General features: G+C 38.6%; 4 protein-coding genes across 4 annotated transcripts; 3 read left to right on the forward strand and 1 right to left on the reverse strand.

Annotated features, from left to right (window-relative positions):
• The first annotated feature begins 3,892 nt into the window (after positions 1-3,892).
• LOC105978147 (putative L-cysteine desulfhydrase, chloroplastic) lies at positions 3,893-6,091 on the forward strand. The gene is made up of 2 exons (XM_013003566.2): positions 3,893-5,405; positions 5,790-6,091. Exon 1 carries the CDS (start codon positions 4,049-4,051, stop codon positions 5,399-5,401), a length of 1,353 nt encoding a protein of 450 aa, XP_012859020.2. The 5' UTR covers positions 3,893-4,048; the 3' UTR covers positions 5,402-5,405; positions 5,790-6,091.
• A 2,037-nt stretch (positions 6,092-8,128) lies between these two features.
• LOC105978130 (uncharacterized) lies at positions 8,129-9,359 on the forward strand. Its single transcript, XM_013003546.2, has one exon. It carries the CDS (start codon positions 8,368-8,370, stop codon positions 9,190-9,192), a length of 825 nt encoding a protein of 274 aa, XP_012859000.2. The 5' UTR covers positions 8,129-8,367; the 3' UTR covers positions 9,193-9,359.
• A 1,060-nt stretch (positions 9,360-10,419) lies between these two features.
• On the forward strand, positions 10,420-11,599 carry LOC148772187 (uncharacterized). The gene has a single exon (XM_088826221.1). It carries the CDS (start codon positions 10,577-10,579, stop codon positions 11,399-11,401), a length of 825 nt encoding a protein of 274 aa, XP_088682347.1. The 5' UTR covers positions 10,420-10,576; the 3' UTR covers positions 11,402-11,599.
• A 469-nt stretch (positions 11,600-12,068) lies between these two features.
• Positions 12,069-14,463, reverse strand: LOC105978131 (uncharacterized). Its single transcript, XM_013003547.2, has one exon. It carries the CDS (start codon positions 14,309-14,311, stop codon positions 12,140-12,142), a length of 2,172 nt encoding a protein of 723 aa, XP_012859001.2. The 5' UTR covers positions 14,312-14,463; the 3' UTR covers positions 12,069-12,139.
• Positions 14,464-19,220: the final 4,757 nt, after the last annotated feature.

Below are 19,220 nucleotides of genomic sequence, written 5' to 3' on the forward strand. Positions count from 1 at the left end.
AGGGGCGGTGACACCCATCCCAAACTCCACAAGCGATTGCCACAATGGCCGTCTAGTAACCGGCGTGAAAAGTCCATACACAAATCTAGCATAATATAGCCGTTGAGTGACCATACATGTTATCTTGCAATGGACCACCTGCGACGTCATATCAACTACTTCCACCCGAGCCACGTCCGCGTTCCATACAATGAGAATCCGGTCTGCCGTGTGGAGGTGAAAATTGTTGATGTTCTTCCAATGCCGGAAGCGCCGTTCCATGATAGAGTTTAGCGTTCCTGGGTCCCAGATCTTCGTTTCCAATAAGCCACAAACCGAGAGTTTGTGCTTACCTATGAGGTCCACGACCTCCTTCTGCGTGAGGGAGTTAAGCAACCCCCTCACATTCCAACACCCCACAATCATTTCTTCCGTGGGGGTTTGAGGCCCCATCGCGGCTCCCCATCATCACGCTCCTCTCGTACTAACTTCGGCTCAATTGCCACTCCCGAACTTGATTCACCCTCTTTGAGCAACAGGATCGCATCCGGTGGAAGAAACTTCTTTTTGGTAGTGATCCTCGACTTGGGGGCTATTCCCGGGGATTTTGGAGAGTCTAGGGCATTAAACTCAACCAATGAGCCATGGTCATCGTCATCCACAGCATAGCACTCGGTCGATCCATCCTCCGATACTACATCCTCATCGTTCTCGGCTTCCACTTCCTTTTCCGGCACCGGAACCTCCTCGAGCACCGTCCTTTTGCCCGCCCATACCGTCGTCACCGGTGGATCTTGTCAACACTCACCACTGGTTTAGGTTTACGGCTTTGTCCACGCTTCAGCACCGCCTCTGCTCTACATTGATCCGTCTTATGCGTAAGGGTTTGGCATTTCGAACAAAACACCGGTTCATAGCTATATTCGATTGGGACCTCATAGCTTTTGCCTTTCGCATTTATCAATGTGAGCGATCGTCGTAATGGCTTGGATGCGTCCACCTCCACTTGAAGGCGTGCAAACTCTAGCCTCCCCATCTCATTCGTAACTTTATCCATTTGGATCGGTTTGCCAATCTTCTGAGCGATCTTACTCAGTGCCTTTTTGTTGTAGAGTTCAGCCGATATGTTGCGTAGGATCACCCAAACCGGTACAAACATCATTTCATTGATGTCAAAGTTGAAGAAATCCGGCATGGAACGGATGTATAGCGTCGCCAAACCATGCTCAAACTTTCCCATCTCCACCACCTTTATTCGATCTTGGTCCGTTGTGAATTTGAACACGATCCACCAGGTAGGGTGAATTTGAAATTTAACCGGGACCTCCCATTGTGCCTTGATAGCGCGTATGGCTTCAACTCCGGGGAATTTCCCCGAAAAATAAGCTACGGCCAAAAACACACCCTTAGTACCCCAATCAACCTCGTCGTCTTCCTCAAACCTTAGGACGTTCGTGTCGTCCAATCCTTTCACCGAATCCAAGGCCAAATCCTCCGGTGGTAGCGGGTTTCCTTTGAAGAATTGTGACCAATTCATTCGTTCGCCGTCGCCGGAGTGTTGCTCCGTTGTAGATCCACGAATTTCACCTGCCTTTGATGTTTCGGCATGTGGAATTGGAACCGTCGTCTCTGTTGTAGGAGCTGCCGTAGGAGTCGGACCGTGTCGAGCCAAAGCCGGATCCGTTCCTTTGCCTTTGCCGCCCACTGCACCGGCGGCCTTCTTCCGCACCATTGTGGTGCCGCCAAGCCCGAGCCCCTTGTGCCTCCCTAACCCTAACTTCCCAAACCCTAGCCGCCAAAGCCCACCAAGTAACCCTAGCCACCAAATCCCACCGAAACCCTAGCCGCCAAGGATTCGAAAAACCCTAGCCGTCAAGATTTGCCGAAACCCTAACGGCGGCCGCCTGCACACCGTTGGAAACAACGGCCGTCACCACACCTCCGACCTATCACCGCCGGAAACACCTCCAAAAACCACGCCGTAGCGACCAAAACGTGGCCAATCCTCAAGAAAGTCGTAGATCCAGCCACCCCACGACGTAGCACTCAATCACACACACAAACACCACCAAATCACGTGCAATACCCCCAATTCTCGAAGAAGAAGATAAAAACGAAACTTCCGTACCCGACGACAGATCCACACAAAATCACACTCAGATTGAACTCGCCGATGAGACGAATTGAATGGTGTTGCCACCACGGAAATCCGATCACCGGAAGAGGAGGAACGGCCGCCGAAAGCACCCCTTTGGCCGAGAAAGCAAGAGGGGCGAAAAAAGTTTTTCCTAACTTTGGGGAGCGTTTTTTATATATTCTCCCACTTGAGTTTACCTTTAAGGGTATTAGACAAAAGGGGTAATATGCCATGAGTCCCTCAAACGAAACCTAATTTGAACTAAATGACAAGTTCAAATCCAATCTTTTAATTAAATCCTTAAATTGAAATAATATATGAGCCACATCCCTAATTTTTTTATCCCTATCTTACCCTTATAGCCTAATCATATAACTTATACATTCACGTTTCTTCAATTTAGATTTGTTTTTCTTCCTTTCGTTTTCTCTCTCTCACGTTCTCTCTCTCACCGCTCTCTCTCTCATGTTTGCTACTATCTCCCTTTCTCTCTCTCTTCTTTTTCTCCAGTAGCAGCATAAAGGCCACCACCGCCAGCAGTGACGGAGGGAGAAGGAGCAGGGGCGGCGGAGGGCGTCGTGGTGGAGGCGGCGGCGGCAGCAGGGGGAGAAAATGAACCGGAATATTAGGGCGGGGGAGCGGCCACTTTTTCCGTTCCATTCGCCGAAGTATATCACGAATCTGACGAAGAAATGCTGGGCGACAGATCTGCATCAACGGCCGGGTTTTTCTTCGATTTGCTGGATTCTAGGCTACGCGAAGAGGTTTTTGGCGATTAGCCCTGAGCACAGCCAGATCGACGCGCCGATGCCGCCGATTGATTTTGGGGAGATTGAATTGGGGATTGTGAGGGGATTTCCATTGATCGGGAACTCGAATTTGGTGTCAATTTGGAAGATTCCGTTTCAGATATTTGCGTATAGGGTTACGGAGAGGGAGAGGGCTAACGTGAGCCAGAGGGAGAACTCTAAATCGGGAAGCGATGGGGCTTCGACTACTGTATTGTAACATTTGAAGGGTGTCATTTGATTTGAAAATGTTAAATGACATCTAATTAGGTTTGATTTGGTGGGGCTCGGGTTTAAAATGGTGAAATTAGAATTTTCAAAATGACTACTATAGTCTACTGGGTCTGACGGCGTTGTGAATCAAAAGATCGGAGCTAAGAAGAGAGCGAATCTTGGGTTTTAGGAAGAATATAGTTATCTACGGATCACTACAATTGACTATGACTTACTAAGGATGACCACGGATTACTACAAGTAACTATAGGTTACTTCGGGTGAAAGGGATATATATATATATATATATATATATATATATATATATATATATATATATATATATATATATATATATAGAGTGTGTTATGAAGTTGGATACATGACTTGGGTGACTATAAATGATTCCGTAGAACTATGGGTGACTATATTGTGATTAATATTCTGCATTTATCGATAAAAATCAACTAAATAATAATTAAGAATATAAAAAGAAAATTAAAAAAATATGAAAATATTAATCTTCAATTTTATATCACACAAATAAAAAATAAGGAAAAGAAAAAAAATTGAAAATATTTAAGGTAGAATAAAAAATGATAAATGCAGTTTAAATATTACTTTGTGTATATTTCATTTTTTGTATATGAAGGCATTTTATGAATGAAATTTATAAGAGATGTGAAGCAAACGATTAGTTTAGCTTGTCATTTAGTTTAAATAATTTTTATCAATACGTCAAGATCCACCCGATATAAAGAAAAACTGATAAAACATACGTGCAAACAAGGTCAACCAATTCCATGTGTCGTTTAGTAGTGAAGCGTCAGCTTTTTTATCAAACCTCTGTTTTTACTTTCAGTTATATACAATTTCCCAACTTCTCGCATGTCAGTTGTCACCCATCTCAATCTGTCATCACTAACCTCTAATGGCCGCCGCCCTCCACCACCGCAACGGCACCACCACCGCCGCCGCCGCAGCCCAAAATTCAATTCCTAAACCCAAACCCATCACCCCATCGGAGCTCCGCTCCGAATTCTCCCACCACGACCCCACCATCGCCCGCATAAACAACGGCAGCTTCGGCTGCTGCCCCGCCACCATCATCGCCGCCCAGCGCCGCCACCAGCTCCTCTTCCTCCGCCAGCCCGACGACTACTACTTCAACACCCTCAAGCCCTCCGTCCTCCGCACCCGCCTCCTCATCCAAACCCTCATCAACGCCGACCACGTCGACGAGATCTCCGTTGTCGACAACGCCACCACCGCCGCCGCCATCGTCCTCCAGCACACCACCTGGTCCTTCTTCTCCTCCGCCTTCCTCCCCGGCGACGCCGTCATCATGCTCCACCACGCCTACGGCGCCGTCAAGAAATCCGCCCACGCGTACATCTCACGCGCCGGCGGCCACGTCATCGAGGTCCACCTCCCCTTCCCCATCAACTCCCCCTCCATAATCATCTCCGAATTCCGAAAAACCCTCCAAATCGGAAAATCAAACGGCCGAAAAATCCGGCTCGCCATCATCGACCACATTACCTCCATGCCCTCAGTAATCATACCCGTCAAAGAACTCGTAACCATATGCCGAGACGAAGGCATCGCCCGAATCTTCGTCGACGGGGCCCATGCAATCGGAAACATCGACATAAACGTGAAGGAAATCGGCGCCGATTTCTACACAAGCAACCTCCACAAGTGGCTGTTCTGCCCACCCTCCGCCGCATTCCTATACTGCAAGAAATCCGACGACGACGAACTCTCCGACGACCTGCACCACCCGGTCGTGTCCCACGACTATGGCAAAGGGTTACCAACCGAGAGCGCGTGGACCGGCACCCGCGACTACAGCGCCCAAATGGTACTGTCGGAAGTAATGACCGAATTCGTCAGCCGATTCGAGAACGGGATCGAGGGTATAATGGGAAGAAACCACGAGAAGGTAGTGGAGATAGCAGAAATGCTGGTCGCGTCGTGGGGGACCGAGATGGGGGCCCCACCGGAGATGTGCTCGAGTATGGCTATGGTGGGGATGCTGACTTGTTTGGGGATTAGGAGCGATTTCGACGCGTTGAATTTGAGGAAGCATTTGAGGGAGTGTTTTAAGGTCGAGGTGCCGATTTATTACAGGGAGGTTCACGATGATTGTTCGGTAACGGGGTATGCGAGGATTTCGCATCAGGTGTATAATGTTGTTGAGGATTATTATAGGTTTAGGGATGCCGTTAATAAGTTGGTCGAAGACGGGTTTACTTGTGCTCGTCTCGATCTCCAAAAATGACGAGGTATGGTGTTTGTTTCTCTACTATTGATTTAAATCAGTTCTTGAATAAATGATTGAATTTGTGCCTTTTTTATATATTTGTTTGCGGTGTCTAAAAAGAGTTCCGTTGATCCTTGGTTTTCGATTATTGTCTAACCATATATACGGATGTACTAATGTACCGGACCGCCTAATTTTTGCCATGTCATCTTACTTCGAATTTTACGAATTTCATTTGCTAGGCTCTCCCCCGACGGTAATAAACACAATTAGTAATACAAATGCGTTTCTTTCCTTAAACCTTTTAACATAAATCCACTAGTTCGAAACAACGAGAGTTGTATTTATTATGAATGTAAAGATAAACTGTTATTGATTTTTTTTATTTTTTTTTCGTACTCAACAGCTTACGAGGAGTAGGGAATGCTAACCTTGGAACTTTTGAATGTGGAAACTCTGTCTGAAAAAAATAATATCGGCATCGGGGCCTTGCGTGGTGTTTCCGTAAGACTGAGTATAATGATGCATAGTTGTACTGTGTTCGTTGTAAACGATCAACGACCCGTTGATTGTGATTTTCTTTTAGATGGATTTATCAGAAAATTCAAGCAACAAAGACTCTTGAAATGGGACTGTTTTTATTGCAATGTATGTATATATCTATGTCATATTGGAAGTTGAAAAATGAATTATAGGTAAAAAGAAAAATATTAGAATGTTTACCTCCGGTTGAAGTTGGAGAAAGATTCTCATCTTAATGTGTTGAACTCCTTTTTATATGATAGTTACTTCAAAACAAATCGATTTTGACAGAATTAAATAGAGATAAGCTAAAAAGAATAAGCACTTCCGATATTTTTTTTTAGACGTGGTTCAAAAGAAAATCGGAATTGGAATTTCCGAAATTAGCCTGATAAAAGTCGGTTCCAAATTGGAAATTTCTAGGGGTGGAAACCTGACGTAATAGATCGGAATGGTTTTTTCCAAAAATTTCCAAATTTTCGAAAGTTAAAAATGGATTCTCATTTCCATTCCATAAAAATCAGAATTTAAAAATCCATTCCGAATTAGGAATGTCTCGGATTCGGCGGAATTTCGTAGACTTCAAAACTGCATTAATTTACAGGTTAAATGGCAAATAGGCCCATGATAAGGGACTTAAATGCACATTATGTCAAAACAAAAAATAGTTTCGCAAATAAATCCATTCCCATGTCTTTTATCTGAAATACCCATCATAATATAATTTTCATCAATTTCATATATTATACTCTAATTTCATCAATATTGCACATTGACCTCAGATTTGAACAAATATATCACATTAATCCAATTTTCATAATTTTTTGAAAAAAATATTTTTTTGTTTAGAATTTTTTTTTCCGGCCAGATTCCGGCAATGACTTTTCTTTTAAACTCTTTTTTTATGAATTATTTCTTTCGGCCGGTCAACCGTTGATGACTTTTTTCTTTAAAACTTTTTTTATCTCTCTAAATTTCTAAATTATTGTGTTAACAAAAAAATTATTGTCTAAGACAGTAATATTGAATGCCAAAACAGTAATATTACTAATATTACTGTCCCAAACAGTAATATTACGGTCGGAGACAGTAATATTGCAGGCAAAGACGATAAAATTAATTAATACATTAATATTACATTCTTTTACTATAATATTACTGTCCGTGAGAGTAATATTGCAGGGCAAGACAGTAATATTAATGAAAATATATATTTTTTTCTCAAAAAAATTTCAAAAAAAAAAGGTCAGCGGCCGCTGACCTGTCTGAAAAAAATAAGTTTTCAAAAAAAAAAGAAAAGAAAAGGTCAACGCTGGAGACCTGTGGCGACGGCGGTTAAAATTGGGGTCACAATTGGAATAATAGTCAAAATTGGTTAATTGGACTACAATGAAGTATAAATCATGAAATTGGAATTGAATTATGGTTTCAAGGAGTTGAGAGTAATTTTGGTATATATAAAAATATTTTTTCCTTATTTGCAAATTAGTTTGAATGAGGTGGAGAGATTTGCGACAAAAAAGTTGTATGTCCATTTTTCTAACTAAGTGTCCTTGTCATTTGCCCTAATTTATAATCTCTTGTTCAACATTCAGGTATAACGAGAATTTTCACTCGAATTTTTCCAGCAGAATGAAAGAAAATCCAATAGAGAATCCTACAAAATGCAATAAATAAAATGATATGTAAGAACAACAAAATGCAATAGAGAGTTTCTAATAAAAGAAAAATTGCAACATGAAGTTTTTTATACCAATTAATTTTTTATAAGGTTTTTTGCAGCATGAAATTCCATTCCGATTTCAGCCCCTAAAAATTTCCGATCGCAATGGGCATATTTTCATTTCGAAACTTTCCAAGTTTTTAGTCACCTAAATTTAAAAATATATAAAATTATTCATAATATAAGTATAGTCTTTGGGGAAAAAAAAAAAGGAATTTTCAGAATTATTCTCGATAACTAAAGTTGGATCGAAAATCGTAATCTCGTATATACTCCAATTTCGATAAAAGAAATATTTGAAAAAAATCGGAATTGAATTTTAGGAATGAAACATATTGCTCCAGAATCGGAAAAAAATTGAACTGAAATTAGATATTCCGTTTCAATTGTATGGTATTATATTTATTCCAGTTGTAGCCAATCCATAAATAAGATTTGCAAATTGGAATAATTATCTTCCCTTATAAAACCGTGATAATTTGACTCACACGAAACGACGTCGTTTTTTCTCCTGAGAGGTGATAAACCCCTCAACAGTGCCATCTCAAGAACAATTTCAATTTTGCTTCAAATCCCTAGAACCCTAATCCCCAAATCCCCAAATCATCTACCCCAATTCAAATCTTTCGATCCGAATTCACATAGAGAGATTTTTACAGCCGACGATAGTGGCGATTTCTCTAGAATTTCATTCACAATCGGCGGTCTAGATTCTTAAAACAGTTCCGGTGGGGTTAATATGGTGACAAACCAACACCCTCCAGCGGCGGCGGCCACCACCGCCGCCAGTTCTCTCGTGAAGACGGCGGCGTGCGGAAACTGCAACGTGTTTGAGCGGATGCTTCTCTTTCACGTGCTCCGCCGCGGGGTATACCTCCACCTCTGCGCCACCTGCGTTCTACGCCTCCACCACCAATTATTCTGCCCCAACTGTTTCCAAGTCCACCCATCACCGCCGGCGCCGGCGCCGTCAAACGACGCCGCCTTCATCACCTGCACCAAGTGCTTCTCCTCGTCCCACACCATCTGCGTGCCGTCCCCTCCCACCACCCCCTACATCTGCCGCCTCTGCACCGACCCGAACGCCGCCACATTCAGATTGAAAACCCTGAAAGAGGCTGGTGTAGGAGAAACTGGCGGCGATCCACGCAGGAGGGCGGTGATGGATGGAGACGCGGTGAAGAAGCTGTTTGCCGCTGCGAAGATTGCTACAAATTCCATGAACAACGCGGCGGTGGCTGCAAGAGAAGATGCAGAGAGGAAGGTGATGGAGGCAGCTATGGCGAGGAAGGGGGCCACCCAAGCATTGGAGCGTGTCGCCTACTTGGAAGTCAAGGAGAAGGCGGCGGCGGCAAAGAAGACGAAAGAAGCTTCTTCGGCTGAGGTAGCTGCCGCTGGTGGTGGTGGTGGTGGTGGTGGTGGTTTAGGGTTTGGTTTAAGCCATAATAAACCAGACAATGCAGTCCCGTGTAGTAACATGGATGAAGAGATCGATATAATCGGAAACGGAGTTGATGAAGTTGAGTTGGGGGAAGATGATATGATAGATGATATGATATCGTAATTTGAAACTTTTGCTAAGGTTTATTGGTCGTGTTCAAAGTTTCGATTTTTGCAGGAATTTTAAGGTCGGAATTGTGACAGAGTTTTTTTTTTTTAATTGAACATATTTTTATGACAGTTTGATGAATCGTATGTGAATTCTCTCTTGTCGAATTATTGTTTTTTTTATATACTTTTGGTAGCTTTTCGATAAGTTGCGATGTGATTGTGTAAGTATGCTTTATATAAGTTGCGATAATTTGCTACGCATATTGCTTTTGGAAGCATTCAAATGCTTACCAGAAATACTGCTGCAAGTTCGTTGCAAAGAGAAATAGATCAAAACAGAAGATACGCGGCTTATGAGATACCCCACGTGGCTTTAAACCGTAGATCCACATAAATAACTATCCAATAAACACATATACACGGGGGTGTGTGTTATTAAAACCGTGGATCCACATAAATAACTATCCAATAAACACATACATGTGTGTGTGTGTTATTATGTATGTGTGGATCAATAGTGTAATATTACATGGTGTATTTCACCGGATGCAGGTTCTACAAAACCGAAGATACACCTGTATTGGCTCTGCAACAATTGTTTCTAGTCTTACTTTTATATAGACAGTGAAGCTTGTAGTGAAACTTTGTTCTGTAATTTGCAGATTTAGTAGTAGAATAAGGAGGAAAAGAATAAATAATCATTCTCATGGCTAAACAATTATTTGTCAAAATAAAATTAGAATTGATTGATTTTCAATCTTTTAATAATTAAAACAAATATATATATATATATATCGGTGTATTTGAATGAAACGATAAAATTGCACAATATGATGGAACTATGGGTGGTAAACGAGCTCAGCAGCTCATGACCTCGATGAGCCGGCTCAGCCTCGATGAGCAGGCTCGAAAAAAGCTCGAGCACAAACTTGTTTTTACTTGTTCGTGAGATCGCGAGTCTATAAAATTTTTTTTAATAATGTATAATAATATAAAATATTATAAAATGAAATAAAAAGAATGTATAAATAGTAAAAAATATATGTAGTTATTTATTTTGAATTTGTTTTATTATAATATAAATATTTTTTAATTATAAAATGTAATAATAAAAAAAAAACCAAAATGAACTTAGACTCGATCTCGAGCTCGCCAAAAAAAATAAACTAGACGAGCTCGAGCTCGACAAAGTAAACTCGAGCTCGAGCTCGGCTCGTTGACAGCCCTAGGTGGAACTTACAACTCGCAAGACAAATTAATCTGAATCCCAACTTACATTAAAACGACGCCGTTCGAGCATCCTGCACGCACCCCCAATCTCGAATGAACAATTTCGAATTTTAATTTTTTTCTGCGGAACCCTAATCCCCAAATCACAGAACGGTTTTCAGCCGCCAATGAATCAAATCTTTACACCAAATTCACAGAGATTGATGAAAAGAGATAGTGCTGATTTCTCTACAACTTCACATTCGGTGGTTAACATGCTGAGGAAGCAAGACGCTCCTCCGGCCACAACCAGTTCTCCGGTCACCGGGGGGTGCGGAAACTGCTGCGATGCAGAGGACCCGCTGGTGCTCCACCACGCGCACCACGTGCACCACCGCGGTGTCTTCCTCCACCTCTGCACCACCTGCGTTCTACGCCTCAACCACCAACTCTTCTGCCCCAACTGTTTCCAAGTCCACCCACCTCCGCCGCCGCCGTCAACCGACTCCGCCGCCGCCGCCATTCTCACCTGTTCCAAATGCTTCTCCTCATCCCACTCCCACTGTGTAGTGTCCCCACAAACACCCTACATCTGCCGCCTCTGCACCGACCCCGGCGCCGCCACATTCAGATTGGAAATCCTGGAAAACGACGGAGGCAGGAGGGTGTTCTTGGACAGAGAAGCGGCGAACATGCTGTCGGCCGCCGGAAAGATTGCTTCAACTTCTATCAACAATGCGGGGGTTGCAGCCGTCAATGCGGATGCTGAGAAGAAGGCGAAGGAGGAGGCACTTGCGAGGCGAAGGGCGTGCGAGGCCGCAGGTGGTGGCGGTCGCCGCGGGTGGGTGTACTACGGGGAAAAAGTGGAACGAGAACGCGATATAGTTCCGCCTCGTGATAGGAACTGGGGTGTGGGTTCGATCGGAAATGTGGAGAGAGTGGATGATTCTCATCAGTCTGTGGTGGCATATATTGTATCCAAGTTGATACAAAATGGGAAGATAATAGCTTAAGGCCCCGTTTGGTTGCCAAGATAAGCTAAGATTAACTAAATAGTTGGACTTAATATGATGTTTGGTATCGGCAGTTTTCGGGTCGACCCACCAAAATTATATAATCATGGTTTATCTTAGCTTATCTTGCCTTCTAGTGTGTTTCGTCCGTTGGACGTCGCAAGCTCCAATAAAGTAATTGGGTTTTGTTAGACTATTTAATCCTATCTTGACTAATCTTATCTTGTCAACCAAACGGTTCCTAAGAGAACAAGGATTGTCACAGTTGATTGGATTTCAAGATTTGCAGTTTTTAACAACCTTGAATTTGGTTGTTTATGTCTGTAATTCTGCTAAGGTTATTGCAGTGTTTCGGAAGCTTGGCTTTTGTAGGACTTTCCGACATAAGTTGACAAAGTTGACGGACACTCTTTTTTGTAGAGATTTTCCGAAATAAGTTGCTATGTGATTGTGCAAGTATGCTTTAAATTTGGATGTCAAATATGTTCGGACTATTATGGGACCAAAATATGTTCGTTTCGCAATGTAACGAAATGTTTGAATGGGTTGAAAATTGTACTAAGCTGGATCGGATTCGGGCCGGGCTGTTGCTTCCCTGCTTTGCCAAATTCTAAGGTGCTTTTATCTCTCTGAAAGTGAGATGTATAGATGTATGAGGATTTAGGCATTTAGCAGCTAATGTAGTCTATAAAGTATAAATCGAAAACAATAGCTCAAAACATCAAGAAACAAAATCGATCACATTTTTCCAAGACCCTCTTCAAGTATGCAACCGACACTATCTTCTTGATTACCAAACTTTCCATCAGCAAATTCTCTGCTGGCCATTTCGTTTCTTGCAATAGAACCCATTAGCAACGCGTGCGTAGAACCATGTGGGACCCACCCCTTCTCCAACATCAAATCAAGCAAATATTTCGCCTCGCTTTTGTACCCTTCTCTCCACAGAAAATCAACGAGTATGTTATGCGTAGACGAATCAAGAAGCTCGGACTTGGAGATAAGTTTATACATTGAAGGCAAAAGCAAGTGCAATTCAGAATCCTTAGCCAAACACGACAACAAACAAGCTAATGTTTGCGAATCGGGCACTAATTCCTCGCGTAGCATTAAGTCGAAAAAAGCAAGACAATCGCCTTTCCGATTAAGAGCACACATACCTTGAATAAGTATGCAGTACGTTTCAACGGTAAAATTGCAGCCTAATACTATCATTTGCGAAAGTACCACCAAGATGCAATTTTTATGTTCCGACTCGAATAAACTTCTCAAAATACTATTGTAAGAAGCCGAACCAGTGTAGTGAGCTATAGATAGTAATTCGATTGCTCGTTTAACTTCTTCGCTTAGGCATATTTTCTCAATCAACACACCGAACGAGGTGGATTGAAGAGCACAACCTTTATCAGACATATATAAAAACAAATCCACAGCTTCTTGAATATTTCCCCTCTCACAAAGAGAATCAACAAATTCTGCGTACGAGACCGAATCCAAAACCCAACTTTTCGATTTAACACGGGCAAATAAATCTAAAGCATGCACAACGTTTCCCGATTTGCAATTCCCGAGAATAATAGCAGAGTAAGTAGCGGAATCTGCAGGAAAAGAAGAAACAACCATTCTACACAGATACTCCATCGCTTTACCGACCACTCCCTTCTCACAAAGGAATCTGATAAGGATATTCCACGACGTAGGATCAATTATTTCTCTTTCGAACATTTTGTCGAACATACCTTTTGCCATTATAAAATTACCATTCTCACAGTAGGACTCAAGAAGTATATTACGAACACAAGTATCCTCGATATTTCTCTCGTCCAAAATGTGTCGGGCTTCGTCGAGTCTATTTAACTTACAAAACCCGTTTATCATATCCACAAACACTTGATTATCGGGCGATAAGCCACTATCGATCATCTCTTCATAAAGTTTGACTGCATCATCCAAACGAAGATATCCACACAAACATCTTATCACAGCTCCGTAAGTGACGCAATCGGGAGCTGTATTCGAAGCTCTCATCATTTCAAACAACCTTAATCCGATCTCGAGATTCTGCATATTACAAAATAAAGGTATTACACAAGTGTAGAAACCCGAGTCGGGCTCGCATCCACACTGAAACATATCGTGCACTACGAGAATCGATTCTTCGACTCGATTCCTAACAGCAAGACCACTTATTAGGATTTGGAAAGTCCTAATATTCGGATTACATCCTTTCTTTTCGATTCTTCTGTACTGATCCATAGCTGCATCAACTCTCCCCGATTCGAGCAAAGACTCCAATAGGTGATTTAGTGTGTCGATATTCGGTAAAATTCGGGATTTCACCATTTCCTTATACACAAACAACACATCTTTAAAATCCCTCTTGTCCTGTACAAGTGCACGCATTAATGCATTAAAGACGCATATCGAGGGCTTCGAATTACTCGAGTTCATAACATAAAGAACCCTCAACGCTTCACTAAGCCGACGACTACGAACAAACGAATCGATTAATTCCGACAGAGACTCATCGAAACCCGAGAATCTCTCCCTCACCATTTCACTGCAGAAACCCTCCATTTCTTCAACATTTCCAGCATTGCCCAGCTTCAAAATCATCATGCGGTAAGTATCAGCAGTGTGGTAAAATTGTTTTTGAAGGGAAGCCCATTTGAATAGATTTACTGAAGAATTCAGATCGTGGGTGTTCTTCAAAATCGAAACTAAGGTATCTGGGTGAAGCTTGTTCTTTAAAAATCGAATCTTTGTTTCAATTTCGGAGGATTGGATTAGGTCTGGTTCTTGGGTGGGCAAAACGGTAATTGCGGATGATAGTGAAGAAAGAGGGGCGTTTGGAGAAACCCAGTTGAGAATTCTCCTGGACTGTGTTAAAGATTGAAGCTTTACAGCCATTGAAGAAGGTGCTGAAATGGTAATTTTACTAAATCTCCATGGAAATTTTTCTCAGGGTTTCGTGTTGACTGCAAAAGCTCTAATTATATATTTTCTTGTAGCTCGGAAAGAGGGTTTGTCGACAGGTTTAAACATTTTTGAGTGAGAACATCTCTAAACATTTTAATAATATAATTATTATTTTTGGGGGTAATATGCTAAGATCATCTTTCCAACGTTTTCACTATTCTTCACTCAATTCTATTTTTTGTGGAGAGAAAATGGATTTATCTCCTATTTTTAGCACATTATTCTACAATTTTACTATGTATGGTGAAGAAATAGTGTATCTGGTCTTTCATTAATTCAATCAAATTTTACACCAAATAATAAAACAATAATATTTTAGCATTTTTCTATTTATAGAAAAAAATATTTAATTTGGTTTCCCGTTGTATTTCTATTACAAAATTATAAATTGGCGGCAGTTATATGCAAGCCCATTTTTTTATTAGTTCAACCTCCAATGTAAAAATACTAATTTACCCTTAATGAAATTTAAAATCAAATAAAAAACACAAAACATTAAAAAATAAAATAAAAATCATTTCCTTTGTGCAAGACCAAATAAAATACATAAATCCAGAAACCCTCCTTCTTTATTTCACGACTTAAAAATCTCCACCATCTCCTTCTTATTGACAAACCCACCAAGAAATCCTACACACCAAAATTATCAAATACATACCAAATATTCACGATGGAACCATAAAACAATGATATGGTGGTTTACGAGGGTGGAGAAAAACACAATGAAGTATGTTTTTACCGTTTATGTTTGCTTTTGGGTCTTTTTTTTTTGTTGGGAAAAAAAATCGACGATACCAAAAATCGGTCTGCAAATACCGATTTTTGTTCCTAAAGTCGGTAACCACATTCCGATTATTTTAATAAAAATCGGTACTTAAAAATCGACTTTTGTAGTACAAATCGGAATGACAACACCGATTTTTTTTGTAGTATCGGTATTGTCATGCCGACTTGTACTACAAAAATCGGGTTTTAAGTACCGATTTTATTATCTGTGTTTTTTAAGACCGTTTTTCTCATACTTTCGTGCAGCAACCTAGGGGATTAATGGAGGATTATTCAAATGAATTATCTAACGATTAAATATTTGAGACACGGAAAGCTCTACTCGATTGGGTTAAAGGAGTTGGTAGACGCCATCGAATGGTGATAAACATTTTCGTTTCAAATATTTAAAAAAATATCAATTAACCAAATATATAATGTATTATTTCAAAAAAATCCGAAAAATATCGGTATCCGGAAACCAATTTTGTACTCAATAATCAACATTAGAACGCCGATTTTGACTTGTAAAGTCGACGTTGTGTCGCCGATTTGGTTAACAAAAATCGACATTATGACGCCGATTTTCGTGTACAAAATCGGTCTGGGTAAACCGATTTGGGAAACCAAGAAAACAAAAAAAAAAAAAAACCAATTTCAATCTCAATATTTTTTTTCCAAAATCGGCCAAAACATTGCAACCCAACAAGAAATAAGAATAGGTTAATGTTCATTCATACATATTTATCAAGAATCGATGCTCGATTAATGTTTTCGAATTTACAAATAAAAGTTTAGTAAAAAAGACATCGATGCTCGATTAATGTTTTCGAATTTACAAACAAAAGTTTAGTAAAAAGGACTTAGCTTGTTGGTGGTGGTGCGGTGGTGGTAATGGTGCGGTGGGTGGGTCGCTGGTCATCGCCGGTGCGGTGTAAGTCTCGCTGGTCGGCGTCGCGGCGGCGGCAGTCATTATATTTTTTGTTTGGTCTTGAACAAATTAAAAATATGATTTATTTATGTTTGAGTATTATTTATGGATAAGGGTATATTTGTCATCTTTGGTTTTGATGTAATAAAATTAGATTAATTTACGGGCTTTAACTAATAAACTCCTTCATGTGTGTTTGAACTAATAAAAAAAAAGACTTGCATATAACCGCCGACTTATAAATTTAATGTTAATCATAATTTTTATCTATTTTTATTTCAAAAATAATGATTATCAATCCGATTATATTATAAGTAATAATGTTACTGATTATATAATAATAATAATAATAATAATAATAATAATAATAATAATAATAATAATAATAATAATAATAATAATAATAATAATAATAGTAATAATAATAATAATAATAATAATAATAATAATAATAATAATAATAATAATAATAATAATAATAATAATAATAATAATAATAATAATAATAATAATAATAATAATAATAATAATAATAATAATAATAATAATAATAATAATAATAATAATAATAATAATAATAATAATAATAATAATAATAATAATAATAATAATAATAATAATAATAATAATAATAATAATAATAATAATAATAATAATAATAATAATAATAATAATAATAATAATAATAATAATAATAATAATAATAATAATAATAATAATAATAATAATAATAATAATAATAATAATAATAATAATAATAATAATAATAATAAATGTATTTATCTTTTGAACACTAATTCATTCATTAACACTAATATATTTATAAATTGGTAATCATATAAATTAGTTAATATAATATTTTTATATGCTAATTATAAAATTGTGTTAATTACACTAAATCCTATTTTAATTTCTATTTTTGATAGGTAAAATAGGATTTGTGGAAAAAATAGTAAAATTTGATGTAAATTTCTTCCACACACAAATTAGTGAAAATATAGGATTTAGTAATATGCTGCTATAGGGTTTGACCACAATAGTGTAGGGTGGAAGAGGCCTAAGAGCCCCAAATTAAATCTAATTTGAATTAAACGAGAACATTATCTTTTTTTTTTTTTATAATAAAATTCCTACATTGAAATCGTATATGACTCGGATTCCTAATTATTTTTTATCCCTAATTTGTCCTTATACCGTAATTAAATTTATATTATTCTTGTGAAATAGAGTTTAAATCAATAAAAATTAAATTAAAGTTAATGGAAATAAGATTCAGTAAAAAAAAAATCAATTTAAAATAATAGTACAATTAAACATCTCCGCCTTTTACCTAATTTAAATTTTACACTACTCCTCATACCCGTCCTATATTTTTTCGAAGCAGATAGTACCTACTAATTTCAGGCTCAGGGTCGGGGTCAAATTGACATCAATACTCTTATTATTATTGGCCAATGACTTCTATTGATTTTTGGGCAGCCTTCTCTTGGATTTGTTATAAGTTATAAACTCGTATGAAAAGTTTGATTAACGAATGAATCAATTTGAAAATTTAAATAGTAGGAGTAAAGAAAAAAAAAATATAATACACCATCAAATATAATTTGATTGTGAAAGTAATATATATATATATATATATATATATATATAATACAAAGAAATATTATTATATATAATTTGACATTTATACTTCTTTCTTCATTTTTTCCCACATTCTTCTCCACCGGTTAAATTATTTACCCCAAAGTTTAAAACTAATTTCAGATATTAAAAAGGCATAACAATTATTTTTTTAGCAAAATATTTATAAATCCCCAATTTCAGATTTTAATCAAACAATAAAGGAGTGGAGAAGTCATTGTATGTAGGGCTTGGGATGGCCATGGCCCTCGCAAATTTTAATTTTTTTTACTACTATGCATGTATATATAATTATGCCTTTGTATTGTACTCCTATATTTTTTAACAATTTAGGTTATACAAAAAATAAAATTAATTATTTTTTGTCGAAGAGAACAAATAAAATAATAAGTGAGTTTAACAACTTGGTGAGAAAGTTATAAATTGTACCATATTATATAAATCTCCCTTTTCTTCTCTTCTTCTCTCTTTTCTCTCCCTCTTTACACCAGTTAGTATATCCACCACCAGTACTGCCGCCGTGCAGAAAAATAAAAGAGGAAACATGTCTGGAACAATGTCTGAGAAGAAAGAGGTGAATGCACTTGCAAGTGAAAAATATACGGTGCCCTCGAACTCACCAACATCGTTGACAGAGCGCTCCCTAGCCTAATCAGCAAAATCGACGTCATACAAGGAGACAACGGAGCTGGGACCATCATCGATTTACGTTAATCAACTATAAAGTTATAGTCGATTAACGTAGATCGACTATGAAATTCATAGTCAATTAATATAATTCAACTACAAAATTCATAGTTAATTAACGTAATTTGACTATAAAATTTGTCAAAGTTGTTGTGTTTTTGGCAGATGAGTAAAAAGTTTGCGGTGCATGACGACAGTACCCTATTTCGACTACTACGACATAGACAAAAACGCTGTTGACTGGAGAAGACGATTGTCGGGGAGGCGGCGGCTACGACGACAATCAACATGGAGTTTTGACGGTTTCATGTTGGGAGAAGGTGATTCACGTTTGTGGAGGTCTTCAGCGAAATTGAGCGTGATTGTTAGGATTTGATTTTTTAATTTCCGTAATTAGAGAAATCGGAGGGAAAGTGGGTGTGGCAGAAGGAGTATAATTGAGGATTAAAAAAATTACATGAGAATTGTGAAATAGTGAATATCAATTTGAATCTCTCCCTTGGGGATTTTATCTAAATGGCCCAACCAACGTAGTTTTCAAGTTGAAATTGACAAAAAAAAAAAAGGGCTTTTTGCTCATAAATACCTCATGCCCAAAAATGTTTTATTTTGAGTTTCTATACGTTTTTTATTTGTGCGCACTACCTACTTTTAAGTTTTTCTAACAGTTCACTCCCTAACCACCTGAATTGACATGTTTGCGCTTCGATAATTCATTTTTTATTTATGTTTTCTTCTATATATTACTAAACTTATAACCAAACACTCCATATTCCTACTTTCAATAAATTATTTTAGTTTCCAAATAACTCCAAA

The sequence above is a fragment of the Erythranthe guttata genome, chromosome 2, assembly GCF_056151865.1.
Source record: "Erythranthe guttata isolate IM_541 chromosome 2, IM_541, whole genome shotgun sequence".
NCBI lineage: Eukaryota > Viridiplantae > Streptophyta > Magnoliopsida > Lamiales > Phrymaceae > Erythranthe > Erythranthe guttata.

Bases quoted from the DNA above. Each gene is read 5' to 3' on its own strand.
- LOC105978147 (XM_013003566.2), top strand. From the start codon at position 4,049: ATGGCCGCCGCCCTCCACCACCGCAACGGCACCACCACCGCCGCCGCC.
- LOC105978130 (XM_013003546.2), top strand. From the start codon at position 8,368: ATGGTGACAAACCAACACCCTCCAGCGGCGGCGGCCACCACCGCCGCC.
- LOC148772187 (XM_088826221.1), top strand. From the start codon at position 10,577: ATGAATCAAATCTTTACACCAAATTCACAGAGATTGATGAAAAGAGAT.
- LOC105978131 (XM_013003547.2), bottom strand. From the start codon at position 14,311: ATGGCTGTAAAGCTTCAATCTTTAACACAGTCCAGGAGAATTCTCAAC.